The sequence below is a fragment of the Mauremys mutica genome, chromosome 1 (assembly GCF_020497125.1).
Source record: "Mauremys mutica isolate MM-2020 ecotype Southern chromosome 1, ASM2049712v1, whole genome shotgun sequence".
Lineage (NCBI taxonomy): Eukaryota > Metazoa > Chordata > Testudines > Geoemydidae > Mauremys > Mauremys mutica.
The window spans coordinates 308,410,002-308,432,638 of NC_059072.1; the positions used below are offsets into that span (position 1 = coordinate 308,410,002).

Here is a 22,637-nt window from a genome sequence, read left to right on the forward strand (position 1 = left end):
AGATTTATTTTTCCCATATGTGATGTACATGCATCACACTCCGTACATCAAGAGAGCAGAACCCACATGTAAATGCATGTTCTTCAAGTAGATTAATATTACTTTTTACACTGTGCTTGATTGGAGTAAATGTTCTGAAGTATTCCACTGACCTGAGCACCTATACACAAATAGAAATCTTACATTAATTTATCTTTAGTAATTTCTTATTTAGAAGATATGAGGTGAGGAGGCTGAGGGGTGTGGGACTGGCTTGAGTTACATAGGTAGTATAAATTCTTATTCTGATCTGATGATCTCATTACTTACAGGCTTTTCTGTTGCACTCATCACTGTAGTACCATACTTCCTCTCTTCTGCTGTATTCTGTGGGTTGACCTGTATGGTAGTGTATTCATTAGGAATAAACTCAAGTTAAGAACATATCCTTAAATCATTCAAGATAAAATCCTAGTGAAGACAAGGCAGCTTGTAGTTTCATTCGGCCTGCTAATTTCATTTATTCGGTTTCATTCGGCCTGCTAATGTGTGAAAACTGCAAACTGCCTTGTTATCACTAGGATTTTACCTCAAGTTCGCTAACTTGAGTTAAGAATACACCTTTTTTTCCAAGTGAACACAAAGTAGGTGTGTGTCAAATCCTGTTTGCTCCAATAAATTGTGTTCATGTGGGTATGTACAAGCTGTATAAAATGACACACAGTTAAAACACACAATGTAGTAGAAGTTTAATACCTGACACATTTTTTGTTGGGAGCATAGTTTGCCCTTGCAGGTGAATGGACTTGAATAAGTATTTTTTTGATCTGTAGCTTCTAAGAGCTTTGTAATATATTTGCCCGGTTACCAACATGCTAAAGGCAAGGATGTTGGACTTTCGTGAGTGATTTTTTTAAGGTGCTAAACTTCTGCAGCATCAGTTGAGTTCCGCGGAATTTTCTGAATGTTCAGAACTACCGAAATCAGACCATACACTTCTTTGCAGGTGAGGGGTATGTGTAGAAGCTTTGACTTGTCTCTAAAGGCAACTGTACAATTTTTTTATTGTTGTTTAAAAGGATAAATTAGTTAGGTCAGAGAAAGCACTTATGTAACTTACCAATGTATCAATTCAATCTTAGTCCCATAAAAATAAATAATTTTATTATTTCCACTTGCATTTTTCTTTCCATGTAGAGGGGCAGTCAATAGGATTTTTAATATTGCTGTGCACCAAGGACAATGTCACCTTGTCATTTGCCTGGTCATATTAATGGACCATGGAGAAATCTTTTATTTCCATCAGGCAAATAAGTGGCATATTTGTTACATATCAATCTCATTTCAATTTACCACACTTATTTTATCCAGAATTGACCATTGGAAGGCACACAGATTCTCTATCACGTGAGCCATTCTGCAGATACAGAATGTCCATCCTGAAGTGCATGTAAAAATGTATCTTTGAATTAAGTTATTTGTCATTCTGCTCTTTCAGGTTATATATTCATCAGATTTCTCATCCTCCTTACAGAATTCCTGTTAATTAACTTTGGCTGTCTTGTAATTTAATATATTCCATGCTATCAAAAATAACTATTCTATTAAGAGATTTTTTACTGTCTTTTAAGGATTTCTCTTGTATTACACCATTTTGAGGACATCTAGAATTTACTTATAGTTTTAGGGTTTGGGAAAAATACTTGTTTGTAAAACGCTACATACATACCATTAGCAAGACTAATCCTTGCAGCTGGTAAAGACGGTTACTCACCTTTGTAACTGTTGTTCTTCGAGATGTGTTGCTCATATCCATTCCAATTAGGTGTGCGCACGCTGCGTGCACTATCATCGGAAGACTTTTACCCTAGCAACACTCGGTGGGTCAGCTGAGGCGCTCCCTGGAGTGGCGCCCTTATGGCGCCGGATATATGCTCCTGCCGACCCAGCACCCCCTCAGTTCCTTCTTGCCGGCTACTCCAACAGAAGGGAAGGAGAGCGGGTTTGGAATGGATATGAGCGACACATCTCGAAGAACAACAGTTACAAAGGTGAGTAACCGTCTTTTCTTCTTCGAGTGCTTGCTCATATCAATTCCAATTAGGTGGCTCCCAAGCCTTACCTAGGCAGTGGGGTTGGAGTGAGATGTCGCGGAGTGAAGGACCGCTGAACCAAATGCAGCATCACCCCTGGACTGCTGCACTATCGCGTAGTGGGAAGCAAAGTTAATGACCAAGTTGCTGCCCTACAGATTTCCTGTATGAGTACATGAGCCAGGAAGGCGGAGGAGGAAGCTTGAGCCTGAGTGCAGTGGGCGGTAAGGTGCATAGTTGGGACACTAGCCAAGTCATAGCACACACGGATGCATGATGTAATCCAGGATGAGATGCACTGTGTGGAGACCAGGAGGCCCTTCATCCGGTCTGCCACAGCTACAAACAGCTGGGTCGTCGTCCTGAAAGGTTTTGTTCGTTCGATGTAAAAGGCAAGGGCCCTGCCAATGTCTAGGGAATGCAGCTGTTGTTCTTGTTGAGAAGCATGCAGCTTCAGGTAGAAGACCAGAAGGAAGATGTCTTGGTTGACATGGAAGGCAGACACCACCTTAGGAAGGAAGGCGGGGTGGGGTCGCAGCTGTACCTTGTCCTTATAAAACACTGTATACGGTGGATCCAGCGTGAGGGCTCGAAGTTCCAACACACATCTCACCAAAGTGATGGCAACGAGGAAAGCTGTTTTCCAGGAAAGGTACAGGAGCGAGCAAGTGGCCATCGGCTTGAACGGGGCACCCATGAGTCTGGATAGGACCAGGTTGAGGTCCCACGTAGGGGTCAGATGCCGAATTTGTGGGTACAGACGTTCTAGTCCCTTGAGGAACCTGCTGACCATGGGATTGGAGAAAACCGAGCGCCCATCTTCTCCCGGGTGGAAGGCCGAAATTGCTGCTAGGTGTACTCTGATGAATGAAATCACCAGGCCGTGCTGTTTCAAGGACAAGAGATAGTCTAAGATGGTAGGTACTGGCACCTCCAGAGGGACAGTATTGCTCAGGGCAGACCAGCAGGAGAAACGCTTCCACTTGGCCAGATACATGGACCTAGTAGAGGGTTTTCTGCTACCCAAGAGTACATGCTGCACTGAACGGGAGCAACGTAGCCATCTCGCTCTGCGATGGAGGGCGCATCATGGAGGGCTTCCCTATAGAGGGAACAGCCCGCACCAGTGGTACCGAAGGTTGTGACGGTCCCGGCTCAGTAAGCACAATCAGGTCGCGTGCTGTGGAGAAAGTCTTCAGGGTAGAAGGCAGGCCGAGCTCGACCGTGGTGCGCACTGGGGAGCTTATGTGCACCGGACTCAATAGTGCCTGAACTGGAGCCTTCACGGGGCGATCCAGCACAGGACGCTGCTCCGAGGTGGTCACAGGCAGTGCCAGCAACTGTACAGGTGCAGCAGGCGGCTTGTGTTGCTTCTTGGGTCCCGGAGACAGCGAGCGGTGCCTCATTGGTAGCAGTGCTGGAGACGTCCAGTGCCGGGAGTCTTTGCCAGTGCCAGGTCGCGAAGCTGTTGTTTCCGGTGCCGGAGGCGTGCTTCAGACCAACGGCGCCGGGTCTCGGTGCGGGGCCAAGGACATCGGGCTAAGTGCTGCTTCCATGAGGAGCTGCTTCAAGCGAAAGTCCCACTCCTTTTTGGTCCTGGGCTTGAATGCCTTACAAATGCAGCACTTATCTGATTGATGGGATTCCCCCAGGCACTTCAAACAGGAGTCGTGGAGGTCTCCCATAGGCATCGGCTTAAGGCAGGCCGAGCACGGTTTGAAACCCGGAGACTTAGGCATGAGCCTGGGTACCAGGAAGGAGGGAAGGAGAGAAACCGCTTACCTCCAATTACTATGTACTATGTACACTAAAGACAATAACTACTGTTAACTACAACTAGAAAGTACTAACTACTACTCTATAACAACTATCTACCGGTATAAACGAACTAAGAGCTAGGGAAGTGGAGATCAGCTAAGCCACGCTCCACAGTTCCAACGACCGTCACGGGCGGTAAGAAGGAACTGAGGAGGCACTGGGTCAGCAGGGGCATATATTTGGCGCCATAAGGGCGCCACTCCAGGGGGCACCTCAGCCGACCCACCGAGTGTTGCTAGGGTAAAAGTCTTCCGATGATTGTGCACGCGGCACGTGCGCACCTAATTGGAATCTATATGAGCAAGCACTCGAAGAATCCTTGTTCCTCTGGGTTTTTTATGGATGAGAAGACTGAAACACAGTGAAGTAATAGTGTATAATTGAGATTTAAACAAATTTTAGCTGCTAACTTATCCATTTCTTTCCTTGCCCTTTGTTGTATCTGGGTTATCTGGTCTAATTTAATTAATTAAAATGCAATAACTGTTCAAAATGCCTTGATTCTAATAGATGATGAAGTAAATGTATTCAGCACCACCACCATTAAAAACAGAGCTTATGTTAAGCAATGTGGGATTTAATTTTATTTAAATATTGTGTGTACTCAATCTGTATTAGCCAGCTTCCCTCATTTTGTCATTCTGTTTCTGAGAACAAGACTTTTTTTAGAGTCTCAGAACCAGTTCACATTTTAAACATTTTTTTAAAATAAATTATCCATTCTTGAATGGAAACAGGAAAAAAGATTTAAATTAATAGCTGAATTAATGATTATTTTAGAAATGTAATATTCCATTTTTTAAAAGTGTATTACTAGCTTTTAAAGAATAATGCTTGCAAATTGCAGAGTGTATATTTATATTCATCATCTGTTTCCAGTACAGCAACTAGAGTCTTTTAGGAACTAAGCCATAAAATAACTTTACTTTGTAAACAAGGAGAGCCTTTCTGTTTTGAATTGTCACCCGGGATATTAGCTGAAATGGAATTAGTATACGTGATAAACACGTATGATTTTTTAGATTTCCCCTGTGAGAGAGGGTATATTAGGCCCACAGGCCCCTGGCTGGAGGCCTCAGGATCCTACCACACCCTGCCCCAGAAAGGAGCAGTAGAGAAGTTCTCCACGCTGCCTAGACTAGCTGCGGGGGAAGCAGCCAATGAGAGAGGCTGCAGAGAGCACCCATTCAGAGCCCAACAGGCTCACATAAAAGGAGCTGCAGGGCCCGAGGAGTCAGTCAGTTGGTGACTGGAGCTGGAGGAATGAGCACTGTCTTTCTGTCTGGCAGGACCATGAACAGATCAGTTGCTGGCAGGGACCGGGGGAGGAAGAGAGAGCTTCTGGCTGGCTGCTGGGCCAGAGTAAAAGACTTCAGCCCTATGGTAAGGGTGAAGCATTTGTGAAGGTGCTGGGGCTGCGGGGAAGTGTCCCAGGCTATTGTAGCAGCATGGTGACTAGTTAAGGGGAATGCAGCAGTACGTAGCTGCCATTCATAGGGTCCCTGTGCTGGGGCCTGGAGTAGTGGGCAGCTCTGGGTCCCCACTACCAGCCACTAGGGAAGTGGCTTAAGTCCTGAGGAAGGGAGTTGAGAAGGCCCAGAGAAGGGGCTGATTATTGAACTGTGAAAAACCCCCAGAAGGGGATTGGATGGTTTAGTGGCCGAGCTAGAGAGCTGGGACCAGAAGGGCCCAGAGCAGGTGAAGAGTGTCTCCCCCAGGAGGAAGCCCCCGGGGGCACGTCTCAATTCCAGGATTAGGATTACTTAAAGACTGAGCCCGGGGAGGGCTACAGAGATACCAATGGCAGGGTACTGGGATAGGTCCAGTTGGACTGTATACCCTGGAAAGGGTCTGTTTTTTTTCCACATACAGACTATGTATGAGACTCGGTCGGAGGGCTGAGAATTAGGCCCTCAGTCACAAAGCATGCTTTCTGTTACTGCTTTCCTTTCCCATCAGCTAAGGTGCGTGTGTGTCTATTTCATGGCATAGTCCTATTAGCTGAGAGGTTTATGTGCCCCAGAATAGTTTTCCATTATTATTCCTTCTAAGAAGTTTGTTGTTTTTTGTAAACAAACTATTGATTACCTATGCAGGCACTACCACAAACATATTTTATGGCATGGGACCATGTCTTGGCCAATTTGATGACATTATGCAGTGTACAGAGTTAGCTCTTGGGCCAAATTGAGCAATAACGTAAGTGTGCACAGCTCCAAACTATTTTTTAAAAGGCAATGTACTTTCTATCCTTTTTTTAATCATAATTTTGAAAAACTCTGTTTCACTTGTGAACTAGATTTTAGTAAAGTACACACACATATTAAATCAAACAACTGAAGGCAAGCGTGCAAGGACTCTGATTAACTCTTTGGATGCATTTTGAAAGCTCATATAAATTGTACAGTTTTGAATTTATTGAGAGATTATTAATGGATTTTTTTTTTGCTGAATTAGTATGCCTTGCGAACTTGAAATAGAGAACTGGAATATAACAAAGATCAGTATCCTGGGTTTCTGCCAAGTATAGCAATTCATATTTTTATTTGGAAAAATTTTATGACTGGAAGGGACTTACATTTTTGCAAACCTTAAATCTTCTGAAGTGGAAATCTGGAGTTGGTCAGAATCCAGACTTCATTGTCTTTCAGCTTTTTTTATTCCCCACTAAAAATGATGCAACTCTAGTCAATTCTAAAATAAATATGTTACCTAATAATCAAAACAAATATACTAATTATAAATTACTACTTAATTAACAGACTTCTCTACATTTTTGCAAAACCCTTAACTAAAAACAAGACAAGCTGCTATTTTAAGGCCTAATTGTTCTACTGTCACTCATGTTGATGTGGAATTACTCATAGAAGTAGTCCCGTTGAACACACTGTTCACCAGTGTGAAAAAGGTTGCAGAAACAGGATCTGTTTGAGTACTCCATCTCTCTTTTCATTTGTGTGACTTCAGTGCTTATGAAAGATGCTGAATTGACAGCTCCCCTATTTCTCCACAGAAAAGGTATAGTATGAAGGGTGGCAGGGCAAGTTTCTCAAGCTTCTCCAGTTTACCCCAGCTGTCACACTCAGCTCTCACATGGGAACTGCCCACAGGTAATGAGGTCATTTTAGTATCCAGATGGAGAGAAAGAGAGCCAATTCTTGGCTTTTGCGGGCAGACTGCTAACAAAGTCACCAATTAAAGCAGGTTGTGACAGTGGCAATTACTTGTCTTCTAAACAATTATTTTGCCAATCAACCCGTCTTGATCCATGTCCATGGGTGGCCTCTGCCATTCCATCCAGTTGTCACCTACTTGGGAGTAAAACTCCACCATAGCCTGTCAAACGGCCTGGAACGCTTGAAAATGAAGATCTCTTTCCATATCACCTTGATATGAAAACTTTTGGGAACCTCCTGGGGAGCAGATCCTGTGGTCTTTCATACTTATGTATTGGCACTGATGTTTGCTCCAGCTGAATACTGTTTTGCAGTCTGGGGCTGCAGCCGCCAGATTCAGCTTGTCGACACAGAGCTGAGTTTGGCCACTCGTGTCATTAATGGCTGTTGGAATTACACACAAACCTGCGGTCTGTATGTGCTAGCACACATAGCTCTGACAGACTGGCAGTGAGATGTTGTTCCTGTTAAGCCTGCTTGGAGAGCTGCGAAACCAGCCTATTACATCTCCAGTTGGCTAGTGCCCCAATCTCAGATATATTCAGAGGATGACTCCCATTCCTGTGGTCTGGGATATGGCACCATGGATGAGCTGTCAGCTCCCCTTTGTTACAGCAGCTCATGCACTCTTGGACAAAAGAGCTGCTGATCCTTTACCATGAACGGATGATCAGTATCACCAGGTAGCCAAAAATTGCGCCCTTAGAAGCATCAGTAGGAAAGAGAGTATAACACACTAAGTAAATTCAGGAGTCCATTGCTGCACCTGCCTTCACTTGATTGTAGATCCTGGACTCGACTCAACAGATTACTTGCTGACTGAACCAGAGTTACCACAAGCATGCAGTAGCTTGGGCTGGTTTCCTCCCCATTCTGTGACTGAGGAGAACCATAGCAGACAGTAAATCGTGGTGGAAGAGTGTCCAACCCAACATCTGGAGGACAGTCTAAAACAGGGGTCGGCAACCTCTGGCACGCGGCTCGCCAAAGTAAGCACCCTGGCAGGCCAGGCCAGTTTGTTTACCTGCTGCATCAGCAGGTTTGGCCGATCGCGCTCCCTTGGCCGGAACGGGCGAGGGATGTGCTGGCCGTGGCTTCCCGCCTCCCCCATTGGCCTGGGACGGTGAACCGCGGCCAGTGGGAGCCGCGGTCTGGCAAACCTGCCAATGCGGCAGGTAAACAAACTGGCCCGGCCCACCAGGGTGCTTATCCTGGCGAGCCACATGCTAGAGGTTGCCGACCTCTGGTCTAAAACATCTAGCCTGTCTTGATAAAGAGGCCATGCTGTCGTTATGGAACCTGGACATCAAGTTCTGACATCTGTTAGGAAAGAGAGATTCTATGTTTTTTGATTTCTCCGTTTTGTGAAATGGGCACCTATACAAAGGGAATTGGACAGAGACTCCTAAACTATCCTCATATTTTAGCAAACTTCAGTCATTATTGACTTTAGGGGGATTCAAACTGGCAGCCTAGGGGTGAAAGGCTCTAAATCCCATTACTAATCCCCTGTGGTAATTGTCACAATTCCAGTTTACATAGTTTCCATTAACTTTTGCACCGGACTGATTTGCAAGCTTTGAATTGTAAACATGTAACACCTGCAGAAACTCAGAATCCCATCAACCTCCCATTGATGGGGGTTCTTTGTGAAACTGTAGACACAATCTGGGAGTTCTATAATTTTGCAGTTCACTGTTGGTGTGTCTAGCACAGACAGAAATGAGCTGTGGAGGGAGGGATTGGGGATGTATAGGAGGTTGGAAAATTGGTGTAGCCAGTCAGAATGAAACATGTCCCAAATTTGGGTTTATGTAGTGCAAAAAGGTATGCACACACATGTGCAACATGCTGCACCTCCTTCCAATCCTGAGCAACAGGTGAGCAGAAGATGAGTACCACAAGTTTATCAAAACACCTTGAGAACCATTACCCTGAAGTTCAGCCCAAAACAAATATGTAGCATAAGCATAAAGGTGTATGGGGAAGCAAACAGTGTTACCTCAGAGCTAGTGTTGCTATTGTGAATTTTGAAATCATTATTATTTTTCTTAAAGCCCCAGCAGCTGGAGCCTTGTGAGGATCCTCTGGTTTATTTTTTTTAAACTAAGTTCCTAGTCCTCATTCTTGTGCCTCCTTTGTGCTCTAAAGGATCAAAAACAAAGAGACAAATAAAAAAGAAGCCATATTTATGTATTTATTTAAATCTCGTTATTTTTATGCCAATCTCGTAATTTTAGGGACTTTATTCATATATTCTTTTTTAACACTCATGGTTGGCAGTACAGAGTGCTGCAGCAGCAGCATATTGGTGTGGAGGATAACCAAGGAGGTGTGGCTGTCTGGGCAGGGAGAGCAGCAGGCTTGAGGATGGTGATTTGTTGCACTAGGGAGTGAGCGAGCTCATTGTCTCAGGAGTAAGAACTGAAGGAGGAGGTCACAGTGCAGACGAAGAATCTTTGACTCTGCATCAGGAGAGGGAGCTGGAAGCGCTCCACAAGGAGGTGTGTACTGGAGGCTACAAAATATTTTGACTGCTCACCTTCTGCCACTGTGCAAGAGCACAAGCCCCCACTCCTTAATTTTATTCTTATTACAGGAGGCCCCAGAGAGGGTCAGAGCCTCATTGTGCTATCCAGACACCAAGTAAAATGTTGTTCTTTCCTCATGGAATTAACTTAGATTGTAAAGAGAAGATGTAACGAGAGGGTGTAACAGGGAGTGGGGGATAAAAGATGAGGATAAGAACAGCCGTACTGGGTCAGACCAATGGTCCCTCTAGCTCAGTATCCTGTCTTCTGACAGTGGCCAATGCCAGGTGCCCCAGAGGGAATGAACAGAACAGTTAATCATCAAGTGATCCATTCCCTGTCACCCATTCCCAGCTTCTGGCAAACAGAGGCTAGGGACACCATCCCAGCCCATCCTGGCCATAAATGTATGTAGTTCTTTTTTGAACCCTGGATAATAATAGGAGACCTATGCACAAAATTTGAAGGTTGAGTTTGGGGGGTTCTTTTGTTTGGGGTTTTTTTGTTTTGTTTTCGTTTATTTTTAAGATATAATGATCTGGACAATCCCTACTGGCTCTCTGCCTTGCAATTGAGTTAGCAATTTAGCAACGGAATGACAGAAGTGGAACTGAAGGGATTTGAAGGACGGTGGGGTAGCCCTTAGCTCAGGAAGGGTGTTCCTCACAGAATGCATGGCATGAAAGAAAGTGTGATGTTGTTAGCTGGTGAAGCAGTCGATTGGGCAGTCAAGGCTGGCATTGTTGGCAAAGCGGAAGAAGAAGGGAGAGAGCATGACCAGATGAGATACAAAAATGGATATGTAGGGAGCAGTTACATTGTGAATGGCCTTAAAGGTAAGGCCATAAAGCTTGTATTTGACGTGATGGAGAAGGGGCAGGGACTTGGAAAAGGGGGTGATGTGGTTAGGATATCAAGCCAAGAAGATGATCTTGGCAGTAGCCTATTGAAGGGATTTGAGTGGGCTGAGGTTAGTGCCAGAAAAACAAGAGCAGGATATTGCAGTCAAGGCAAAAATGATAAAGGCCTGTGTGAAGGAGTTCACTCACCACAGGTGCCCTTGGTGGCTGAACCTAGGTGTGGCAGGCTCACTTCTTTCCTGGCATGCCTGCTAACAGGCATTCCTGCAATGGTCTGCCCCTTTCTTGTGACTCAGCCTTGTGGCCAGGTCAGGTCACATATTTATATATACCCCTTTGAGGCTATATAAAGAGTCAGACACAGGATAGCCTGATGAGGAACAGATTACTGCTCACTGCTCACACTTCATTTGTCAGAAGCCATTAACCTGGAGAGGGAGAAGGAGGAGCTGGTGAATCCCCTCTTGCTTGCTTTATTAGTAGTGTGTGATTTATCAAAGGACAATGTAATGCCACTGCCAAAGATGACCATTGACCACTTCTCTCACAGCGATCCATAACACGATGCAATTTGTTGATAAAATAACTTTTCTACCTGTGCCTAACTGTACATCTTTCAAGAAACACTCCAACAAAGTGTCAATATCGTAACTAGGGTTGAGCAAAACTTGGAATTTTGGATCCAGTTCTGCAGTATGCTGAGAATCCTGAACTCCCATTGAAGCTAATGGACATTGAGGGCGCTCAGCCCCTGTGGGATCAGGGGAAATTTCAACTTGTCAGGATTTGTTTGTGTTCCAAAATGGGATGAAAAGACAAAATTTCCTGTGGAACGGAAATTCCAAAATTTTTTTTTTTTTGGAAATATTTTTGATCCAAGTGAAACATGTCAACATTCCCAAAATGCAGTTTCAAGACATTTCACCATTAAACTGCATTTTCTTATGGTGGCACATTGCCTTACGGGATTTGTAATTCTGGAGCATGATGCGCCCTTTCCCCTGCTATATACCAGGCTCTCCAGGTTGGCCTGCATCTCCCATAATGCACCCAGAATCATCTGATTCACATGACTGAAATGAACACTTCACCTTATGGGACTCATACTTCTCCAGGGAGCCCAGCCCATAGGAGAGAAGGGGGCCCAGAACTAAACTAATAGGAAAATGCAATTCAATGTTTTATTGACCTGTGTCTCAATGAAAAAAATGGGGACAGTTTAAACAACACAATATTCATGTTCATGTTGAACTGACCCCAAATGAAATATTTCATTTCAATTTTCCTGATGGAAAAATCAAGAATTTTCAGCCAAATCAAAAATTTTCTATAGAAAGTTTTGATTTTTGTGGAAACTGCATTTTCTGTCAGAAAATCATTCCAGCTGAAAATTCCTCACCAGATATACTTGTAATATCTGATGAAATAATATAGGGAAGATTGGACTGCTGCCTTACCATTATGAGACCTCCGGTTTCTCTGCCCAGGAAATAAACAAACATCTATAGTTTAAACAAAGCAAACAGCAACAGAATATCAAGCTGTACATGTGGAAAAAGAAAAATTCTGGATCCAGTTCTGCAGTATGCTGAGCACCCTGAACTCCCATTGAAGCTAATGGGCATTGAGGGTGTTCAGCCCCTGTGGGATCAGGCTCTCGGTTTGCTAACTTATCTCAGTTCAAAGTCTTCCAGCTGATGGTAGTAACACAAGTTAACAGATAAGTTAAAACATATATAAATATTATTTAAATCTTGATACTATTTCCCTTTTAGCAATTTTAATGTTTCTGCCACCCCAAAAGGAAACAATTCCCATCTGCCATGGGGAAAAAATAGAACAGTTGTGAGAACTGTATGGTTTAGGTTCAAATAAATGTTTCAGCATTTTGTTGTTGGTGGGTTTAATCAGTTGCACAGAGAGCCTAATATATATGCAGAACTTTAATTTGCTTCTATGACAATTTACCAGAGGGCAAATTGAATTGCACTAACTTGAGAAGTGGTGGCACTTTCCCTGCCCCTTTCTTGATAGGTGCAAGCTGAAGTAGAAGGCCTTGCTAATAGCACAGAAGTTCACACCATGTAATCAGCTTAGGAGAGGTTTCATCAAACTCCTGTCCTCATATTACTGTTTTTTCTTACCTTAATGAAAAGACTGTCTTTTGCAGGTATAAAGGTAGGACCAGTACTGCAGTAGAAGTGTCCCTGCTAATGTAAAGTTGATACGGAAGCTCTTTCAGCTTTTATTAGTTACACTCATTTCCCCCTTTGGCTTAGTTTATGGTTTCTTCTAGTCCAACAAAAGATGATTTTCTCTGGTGTATACGTAGCTTTAGCTCCTAATGATGGCTTTCTGCTGTACACTGGTGGTCCTCTGAGGCTGTTTGTTTTAGCATCTTGTGCTGACGGGTACATTTGATGATGGCTTTGGAATACTAATGCTACTGCTGGTTCTCACAAAGCTTGGCTTTTGAAAAATGCTTTAGACCATTCAGTACCCCTCTACCACGCTGAGCGGCAAGAGGGCAGAAAGGCCATGCTCAGTAATTTTTTTTATGCAAAGTAAGCAGCCCACAGGAACGGTGGCTCTTTGCTTCACATCCTTCTGCCCAGGCTTCTTACAAAGCTGTAGCCATCTATTTGCATAAATATCAGGCCTGTCCCTTGTTGCAGTCTTCGTTACATAAATGCTGTCAAAGGAAATGGAGGGAGAACAGATTTGAACATCTTGCATTCCGCTCTTAGAAAAAAGTGTGATTGTATAACTAATCCACATTTATTTTCTTTTTGGTTTTATTAGATTTCCTTCCCCCTCTGTCCCCATTCCCATTTCTTGTTTCAAAGTCACTGTTCCCCCTACCCTGTAGAGGGACATCAGCAATAGATACCTTGGAGCAATAGCACTTGCAGTGTTCTCTGCAGGAGAGCCCTTCTACATTATTATGACCGTGATTGATTTTATTGTTCTCTTCCATTAACCACTTGGCACAGTCACTTCTCATCACCCATTTCATGACAGAGATACGAGAACTTTGCTGCCACTATATTTCTGATCATCAGCTTAACTTGCCCAAATCTCCTGTAGGTTAATGCATGACTGGTATATGCTGTACATACCAGTTACCAGTCTGCAGGGAAGGAGTTCACACAGTCGCCAATAGACGGGGAGACAGTCCATAAACTAATCTTGCTATTAAAATGTGGTACACACAGTTAAAAGCTTAGGAACTATTGGTCAATCCACCATATGTAGGCATTATGCCTCCACTTCAGTCTCATGCGTATAGGTAATATCAGAGTAACAAATAAAGAGAACCATTTCAACTAGGGCTGTCAATTAACCACAATTAACTCATACGATTAAAAAAAATCACAAAATTAAAAAAATTAATCATGATTAATCGCAGTTTTAATTGTACTGTTAAACAATAGAAATTGAAATTTATTAAATATTTTTGGATTTTTTTTACATTTTCAAATATATCGATTTCAATTACAACACAGAATACAAAGTGGACAGTACTCACTATATAATTTTTATTTCAAATATTTGCACTGTAAAAATTATAAACAAAAAATTTTTTCAGTTCACCTCATGCAAGTACTGTAGTGTGATCTCCTTATCATGAAAGTGCAATTTACAAATATAGATTATTTTTGTTACATAACTGCACTCAAAAACATAACAATGTAAAACTTTAGAGCCTACAAGTTCACTCAGTCCTACTGCTTGTTCAGCCAATCACTAAGACAAATAAGTTTGTTTACATTTGCGGGAGATAATGCTGCCCGCTTATTTACAATGTCACCTGAAAGTGAGAACAGGTGTTCGCATGGCACTGTTGTAGCCGGCATCACGGTATATTTACATGCCAGATGCACTAAAAATTCATATGCCTCTTCATGCTTCGGCCACCATTCCAGAGGACATGCGTCCATGCTGATGACGCTTGTTAAAATGCATTAATTAAATTTATGACTGAATTCCTTGGGGGAGAATTGTATGTCTCCTGCTCTGTGTTTTACCCGCATTCTGCCATATATTTCATGTTATACCAGTCTAGGATGATGACCCAGCACATGCTGTTCATTTTAAGAACGCTTTCACTGCAAATTTGACAGAATGCAAAAAAGGTACCAGTGTGAAATTTCTAAAGATAGCTACAGCACTCAACCTAAGAAGCTGAAGTGCCTTCCAAAATCTGAGAGGGATGAGGTGTGGAGCATGTTTTCAGAAGTCTTAAAGGAGCAACACTCTGATGCAGAAACTACAGAACCCAAACCACCTTCTGCTGGTGGCATGTGACTCAGATGAAGGAAATGAACATGTGTCAGTCCGCACTACTTTGGATCGTTATCGAGCAGAACTTGTCATCAACATGGAGGCACGTCCTCTGGAAAGGTGGTTGAATCATGAAGGGACATATGAATCTTTAGCACATCTGGCATGTAACTATCTTGTGACGCTGGCTACAACAGTGCCATGCGAACGCCTGTTCTCACTTTCAGGTGACATTGTAAACAAGAAGCAGGCAGCACTATCTTCTGAAAATGTTTTCTGAGCGATTAGCTGAACAAGAAGTAGGATTGATTGGACTTGTAAGCTCTAAAGTTTTACATTGTTGTTTTTGAATGCAGTTTTTTGGTACATAATTCTACAGTTGTAAGTTCAACTTGCATGATAAAGAGATTGCACTATAGTACTTGTATTAGGTGAATTGAAAAATACTATTTCTTTTGTTTTCTACAGTACAAATATTTGTAATAAAAATAAATGTAAAATGAGCACTGTACACTGTGTATTCTGCGTTGCAATTGAAATCAATATATTTGAAAATGTAGAAAATATCCAAAAATATTTAAATAAATGGTATTCTATTGTTTAACAGTGCAATTAATAACACGATTAATCGTGTTCCATTTTCTTAATCGTGATTGTGATTGATTTTTTTTTAATCGCTCGACAGCCCTAATTTCAACTAAATAGCTAAATTAGCCAAGTGATTTATTGAGCTGTCTGGGGTCTCTGCTTACATACACCTCTCTTCACACACAACTTCAACAGAGTGAAATTGGCAATGTCTCCACTGACCTCCAACCAGCTGTCACTTGGTATTAGCCCAACCTGTTTCTATGTAATCAGGGAGATTTCAGGGACCACATCATAGAGATTCCCTCATGTGCTTGAGTGGTAACAAGTAATTTTTGCCTGAATGATGTTCAGCTTTTGAATACCATGATGTTTGTATTACTTCCTATTACTAAGCAGATACATCTTCACTAAGTATATAAAATCTTCTGATACTTACCGTCAGGCCCCTTGAATACTCTAACTTGGTGGGAAACGCTAATTGCAAGATGATAGAATTCCATTGTGTAAATTCCATGCACAAAGCCAGGTGGCACAAATTAAAACAAAAACATGGAATGAACAAGCCAGATATCCATTTTGATCCTGACCATTTTGTTTGTTGGTTGTATCACTTTCTCCCAATTCTTTGTTTTTTGCCCTTCAGACTGTAAACTCTTTGGGGCAGGTGCTGTCTCTTTCTACACAGGAATGTACAGTGCCTAGCCCATTTTGAGTAGTATAAATACTAGTTTGTTTTCTGTTAGGTTCTTTTATTTATGGCTATATTTACCTCTAGATATTACTGACTATTGTAGGCAAGCTTGATATAGAAAAATCACTGTAACTGTAACCGACTGTCTTCGAGGGACAAGTGGTGTTCAGCCACCCGAGATTGGGCAATGACTGAATAATGTATTCCTCCTTCAAAACCTACATAAATCATGACACAATACAGGGAATTGCTAAATAATTTTTAAAACCTAATACAGATTTTGTTTTTATACTATCAGGTGAACTTTCTGTGGAAGACAATCAGGACCCTTTCCTTGTTAGTATACATATCATCGCAGACCCTGGTGAATCCAAAGTTCTCCAGCAAGCCATTGATAAACTGTTAGCATGGATCCATCCAGACCTCCAGTTGTTCCGAGTCTCAGAAAGACGGGTCTCAAGGAAGCACAGGAAGTCTGGTAAGGCTGCTGTTTCTCAGCCAGCCCTTGCAGTCATTCTGTTTCTGCAGGAGGAATATGGAGAAGAACCAATCTTACAGCTCCATGAAACCTTTCAGAGACCACCTTGGCATTACCACCATACAGAACGAGTGCATGGCAAGTTCCTCCCTTACATGCCATGCAGTCAGGACTTCTTCACTTTGGCCCATGGGACCCCTTTGTGGGCCATCCGACCAGTGCATTATGGGAGAGAAATTATCCGCTTTGCCATATACTGCAGGAATGAAAACTTTATTGACATTATGAAACTGTACCAGTTAATCCTGAAAAGACCGGTGTGTCAGAAAAAGGCGGACTTTTGTGTCTTTCCTGTCTATTCTAACATGGATATAGACATTCAGTTCTCTTTAAAAAGACTCCCTAAGGGCCAGATTCCAACCCCTACAGAGTCAGCGGTGCTGGAATTCCGAGTAGATGTTGGACAGCTTATTCCTCTCTTGCCCAATCCTTGTAGCCCAATCAGTGAAGGCAGGTGGCAAACAGAAGACCATGATGGGAATAAGATCCTTTTGCAGGTATTCTCCAACATCTCTAATTTTGTATATGATGAAACAGAAACATATTTGTTAATTTATACAAGAATGTTAATTTGTCCCAGAACAGCAAATAAAGGGCGGGGCTTCCATAACAATATCCTGGTAGGCAGGCCCAAGAAAATACTGCTAAAAAGAGAGTTTATAAAATCTTTATGGATGTAAAAATATATAAATCAATGCAGCTGCAGGTGATACCATGATGTTCATATATCCCTTAGCCCCATGTTAGGCAAAGAAGAGACTGAGATAAGCCAAGTGTGGAACAGGGAAAGATTGTGAAGTGATAGCTAAAGGTGCACGTTTTTGCAATTTTTATAAGAAACATGAATACCCAGACCACACATCTTTATAAAATAGCTATTAGTGACTAGCTCTTTATTAGAGGTAAACAGAATTTTTGATGGTACAAATTATTTTCTTACATATATATTAAAATACTGGGTGACCAACTGCACCTCAATAGATGGCCCAGGAATCTTCTTTTTCTGCAGCATAGCTATCAGACCCAGAAAAAAGGAGAAAGAAGCAGAGAAGCAATCTGAGCTGTTTAGGAGACATGCTCCGTGCCATCTGCCTTCTCAATCTCATCTCAAGCTGCATGTGCTCATAGACAGATTCTGTGGAGAGTTTGGTCACTCGGAGGGGAAAGGTCATGAAAGGCACAGTACCCATACTATAAGGCTGGTTCGAGTCACTTGAGTTAAATAGAATAACAAATAACAAGCTTTCCAAAACTGCACTCTTCATCAAGATACAGTAACTCCTCACTTAAAGTCGTCCCGGTTAACATTGTTACCTTGCTGATCAATTAGGGAACATGCTCGTTTAAAGTTGTGCAATGCTCCCTTCTAACTTCGTTTGGCAACCCCCTGCTTTGTCCACTGCTTGCAGGAAGAGCGGCCCGTTGCACTAGCTGGTGGGGGCTTGGAACCAGGGTGGAGCGGCAGCCCCACTATCAGTTCCCCATTCCCCTAAGTTCCCTGTGCTACAGCCACCCAGCAGGCTAGCAATCAGCAGTTCATCTGTCCCTCCCCACACTGCCATCAGGGCCAGCTTTATGACCCGCGGGGCCCGATTGGAATACTCAGCGGCGGTCCGGGACTTCGGCAGCATTTCGGTGGCGTGGAGTCCGCTCCGGGTCTTGCGTGGCACCGAAGGTCCCCCCACCGCCAAAATGCCGCCGAAGACCCCCGGAGTGGGGCCCCCTTAGGCGCGGGGCCCTCTTCAGCGCGGGCCAGATTCCGGGGAATCGGTGGAATTGGCATAAAACCAGCCCTGCCATGTGCTGCTCCTGCCCTCTGCCTTGGAGCTGCTCCCCGAGCCTCCTGCTTGCTGTGCGGGGGAGGGCGAAAGGGGGGGCGGCTAATGTCAGGGTGTCCCCCTGCTCCTGCACCCCACTTACCCCTTCTCCATATAGAGCAGGGAGGGGACACAGACGGAGAGAGACAGAGAGAGCTTGGGGCAGCAGCTGGCTGTCTCAACTTCCTGATCCATTTAAAAAGACATTGCACTTAAGAGTGGGTCAGTTTACTTAAAGGGGAAGTGTGCATCTCTCTCTCTCTCCCACACACAAGGTGTGTGTCTGTCTCTGTCTGCTATGCTTTCTCCCCTCCCCTCCATTCCTGCTACCTTGTAGAGTGTGAGAGGCTACATTAACAACAATGTGTTAACCTGTGAGGGCTCAGCCCAAGTGCTAGTTCATTCCCTGGGAAATATCGCACCCTCTTCCACCCTCTAACTTCACCACCTCAACCAAGCTTCACAATCATCATAACTGTGAACAGTATTACATTTTGTTTAAAACTTATACTATGTGTATATCTATATAATATATAGTTTTTTGTCTGGTGAAAAAAATTTCCCTGGAACCTAACCCCCTCCCTATTTACATTAATTCTTATGGGGAGATTGGATTCGCTTACCATCATTTTGCTTAAAGTCACATTTTTCAGGAACATAACTACAACGTTAAGTGAGGAGTTACTGTACATACAACAGCTTGAACAGAGGTATGTAGCTTCACAGTTACATTAATGTACATTGTGGCTTTTTGCTTAACCATGTGCCTCAAAGCCACTGCTTCACTAAAGAGGTTTCCTGACGCTTAACCTTTTATTCTTAAATATTTTCTGATTTATATTTCTGCTCAATAAAAATAGCCCTCATGCACTATTAATTTTCACTTTATTTTTAAAAATCCATGGGACAGATCAAGGAAAGTTAGACCTTTACATTTAGAAGAATGTAATCATTCCGATTTTAAAGCGGGGAGGTTTACAGTGAATTTTCTTTGTGAAAGGTGCCCTTGCTACTGAAGTTCTCTATCTACAGAACAGGCACCATAGGTTTGATCCTTTTGCTTCGTGGAGCTCAGGATGCGGACAGTTGTGGGAAGTTCTGCTTGAACTTGCTGAGCACCCATATCTCCTTCTGTCCTCTGCACACTTCTGCAGAGTTGAGTGTGCGCAGACCATCTCTGCAATGTAGCGGCTGTGTGCCCGTAGCTCTTCTCACTGGCAAGATCACCACACCCGTGCACCTCGCTATTGCAGATCCCACTTATGCGGTAGCTCTACCCCTTGCTCCACTGGCAGCAACGGCACTGCCCCACATAGGTGCCTCAAGTCGGACTGCAGCTGAGAAGGCAATTCGCTCTTCCTGACCATCCAGTCCTTGGCCTTTCTGCTGAGACTGACACTCATTTTAGTTGTTGGACTGGTTTTTGTGATTTGGACTGGTTAGGCACTAGGTTGGGATAACCAGTTCATTTCAGAATGGCCACGAACCACCTTGATGTGGTAACCACTTGTGATCACCTTCACTTACTGCTTTTCTTCTATAGATTAAAGGGTCCATATCCCATTAGTAATCTCTTGAACAGTGAAATTCTCTCCGATTCCAGTTTTTAATAGTGAATCTTCCAACTACAATAATTTACAGCACAATGACACTGAATGAAAAAAATTGTAATGTCTTTGCTTAGGGTACTGTACAGGGGTTTAAACATTCCATGGCTATTGCCACAGTATCCATATTAATTTTCACCTCCCATCAGAATGACATTCTAATATTTTTCAGCTTGCATATAGGTTTGTGTTATTAATAACAAGAATATTTTTTGATTGCTACATACTCAATTGATTATCTCCACATGCCAAAAGTATCACTTATACACACCAATCATAAATCTATACTTCAGAATAATAAGAAAGTATTTAATGTGACTGAGATTTTAATATACTTCAGCAATGTGACCTATGTGTATCTTGTAGTATACTTACAGGGGTTGGGACTCCTGCCAACCAGTAAGATTGATCCATCCTCATAACCCATTCTGCAAATGCAATTATTGGGAAGCTTAGATTAAGTAAGAGCAAGAAAAAAAAGTATTAATGGATGAGTCTGGCATTTGATATCCTTTGTTTGCGAAGATAACACCCTCCAAAAATGTTTTGTTGTGGCATGTTTGCTTTGTCTGCTTCCTCAAATTAACTCAAACAGCCTGATCTTATTCCAGCTGAAGTCAAAGGTAGATATGTTGTTGGATTTAGTGTGAGCAAGATTGTCTATGATCAGTACTGGTTCTGTCATTATTTTCATGTGTTGAATTTTTACAATGTATGTAGTAGTTCAGTAAATAACTGTCAAGCATTTCAGTGTAACTCCCAAAAGTCAATCTGTGAGTGCAGAGGTATTCCACCTATGTAAATGAAGGCATTCTGTATGGCCATGATAAATATGTACAGTACAAAATATTTAAAGACAAGAAGAATTAAGGTTACTGAGCTAAATGAATATCAAATAAGTTGTACTATATAAAAAGGGATCAGAAGCTTGTATATGACAATTTATTTGTTAATCCAGTAAAATGTTTGCCTTTATCTATCTTGCCTGTGTTCTTCAAAACCAGTATAGCTACAAACACTTTGAGATAAATAGCAGAGTGCATTTCTATTTTCAAAGTCTGAGCAATTGCAGTTAAAAGAACAAAAGGGAAGAGAGGGGAACAAACTAACTAGAAATCAAAGGAGGTGTAAAGGAAATAGAAAGTCAAGGACAGCTGCCAAAAAAGGTGGGGAAGTACGACTTCTGCAGAACAAAACTAAAGGATGGTGATTAAAGAAAAGTATGAGACACCTTAAATTAATGGTGCAAGTGGATAGAACAAATTTGATGAACAGTAAAAGGAAAGGAAGGCAAGGAGGGATTTTGACTGGACAGAAGGACAAAAAGAATAGCCTTTACAAAAGTTTCCTTTATTTTCTTAGTGTGCTAAAAATTAAAGAAACAAGGTAGGTGAAGTCATATCTTTTATTGGACCAACTTCTGCTGGTTAAAAAGACAAGCTTTGAAGCTACGCAGGGCTCTTCTTCAGGTCTAAGAAAGGTACTCAGAGCATCACAGCTAAATACAAGGTGGAACAGATTGTTTAGCATAAATAGCTAACACATATTTCAAGGGACCATTGAGGGTGAAGTGTCCTCTTAACACTCCTGCACTCATAAGACAAAAAAGGGGATTAGTGGCTTATTGATCGTTGTTCTAAGCCATAAATCTAGTGTCTTTAGATTTTTAGTATCTAGTAAAGTTATGAATTTAAGCTTCTAGCCTCATCTTTTGTGTAGGTTTCCTTTGAGGACAAGGACTGAGAGGTCATATATGGAGTGATCATTTTGTGAAAAGTGTTCCCCTATAGGTGATGTGGTATTTTTATCTTTTATCGTTTTTCTGTGTGAGTTCATTCGAGAGCGTAGTGATTGTCTGGTTTCACCCACATCATTTTTATTGGGGAATTTAGTGCACTGGATGAGGTACACCACATCTTGTGATAGGCATGTGTTGGACATGTTGCTGAAAACGACAGACCATTTGTATAACAGTGGACTCAATAAGACACGTCTAATTACAGATATAAGAACCTAACTTTTGCCTCCTGTTTTAAAAAATGTTGTCCTCTCAGTGTTTCTCCTGCAAGATGTGCTCTGCCTTTTCTGCCTTAGATGTTTGTGGGTTCTCTAGTATCAGTGATGGTTTTAATAGAAACACACAATCCTAAACGGAGGTCTTGGAAGCTAAGTAAAACAGGAAGTGATCTTTCAGCCATTTTGTCCTTCACCATGAGTGAGAGACAACCTCTTTTATATCTTTTTATTTAAAAAATTACCTTAAATAGAATATCAATATATCGAATGCCATTTTAAACATAACATATAGTCAAAAGAAGCCAGTGTACATATATAATGTTATAAGATTCCTATTATGATGACTGGGACTACAAATTTACTGTAATTGTGAGCTCAGCTGTAAAAAGTGAGTGAAAGTTTCTAAAATGTCATAATAATCTGTAACAAATGTTGATGGGGAAAGGTGCAAAAGGGAGACAGACATTGAATTAGTCCAAACAAAGAGGCCTACTAATATAACTCAAGGATCATGCCTGGTAAACAAGAAGAGTGTGGGATCAAAAATCAATGGACCAATATTGGTGTGTTGGGAATTAAGCCTAATTAGTAAACAAAATAATGAGGGGATGGGCTATTCCATCACACACACACACA

General features: G+C 42.3%; 1 protein-coding gene across 8 annotated transcripts in view; it reads left to right on the plus strand.

Moving 5' to 3' along the window:
* The window catches only part of FAM124A (family with sequence similarity 124 member A), an 81,505-nt gene that overhangs the window by 48,933 nt on the left and 9,935 nt on the right, over nucleotides 1-22,637 (plus strand). For 6 of the 8 annotated variants that reach the window (XM_045014479.1, XM_045014459.1, XM_045014465.1 and 3 more), the window contains one exon: nucleotides 16,322-17,058. In XM_045014479.1, the coding sequence (XP_044870414.1) occupies nucleotides 16,322-17,058 (737 nt within the window). Of the gene's footprint in view, nucleotides 1-16,321; nucleotides 17,059-19,378; nucleotides 20,919-22,637 lie in introns of those variants that run through there. The other 2 variants (XM_045014493.1, XM_045014499.1) reach the window with 2 other exon arrangements.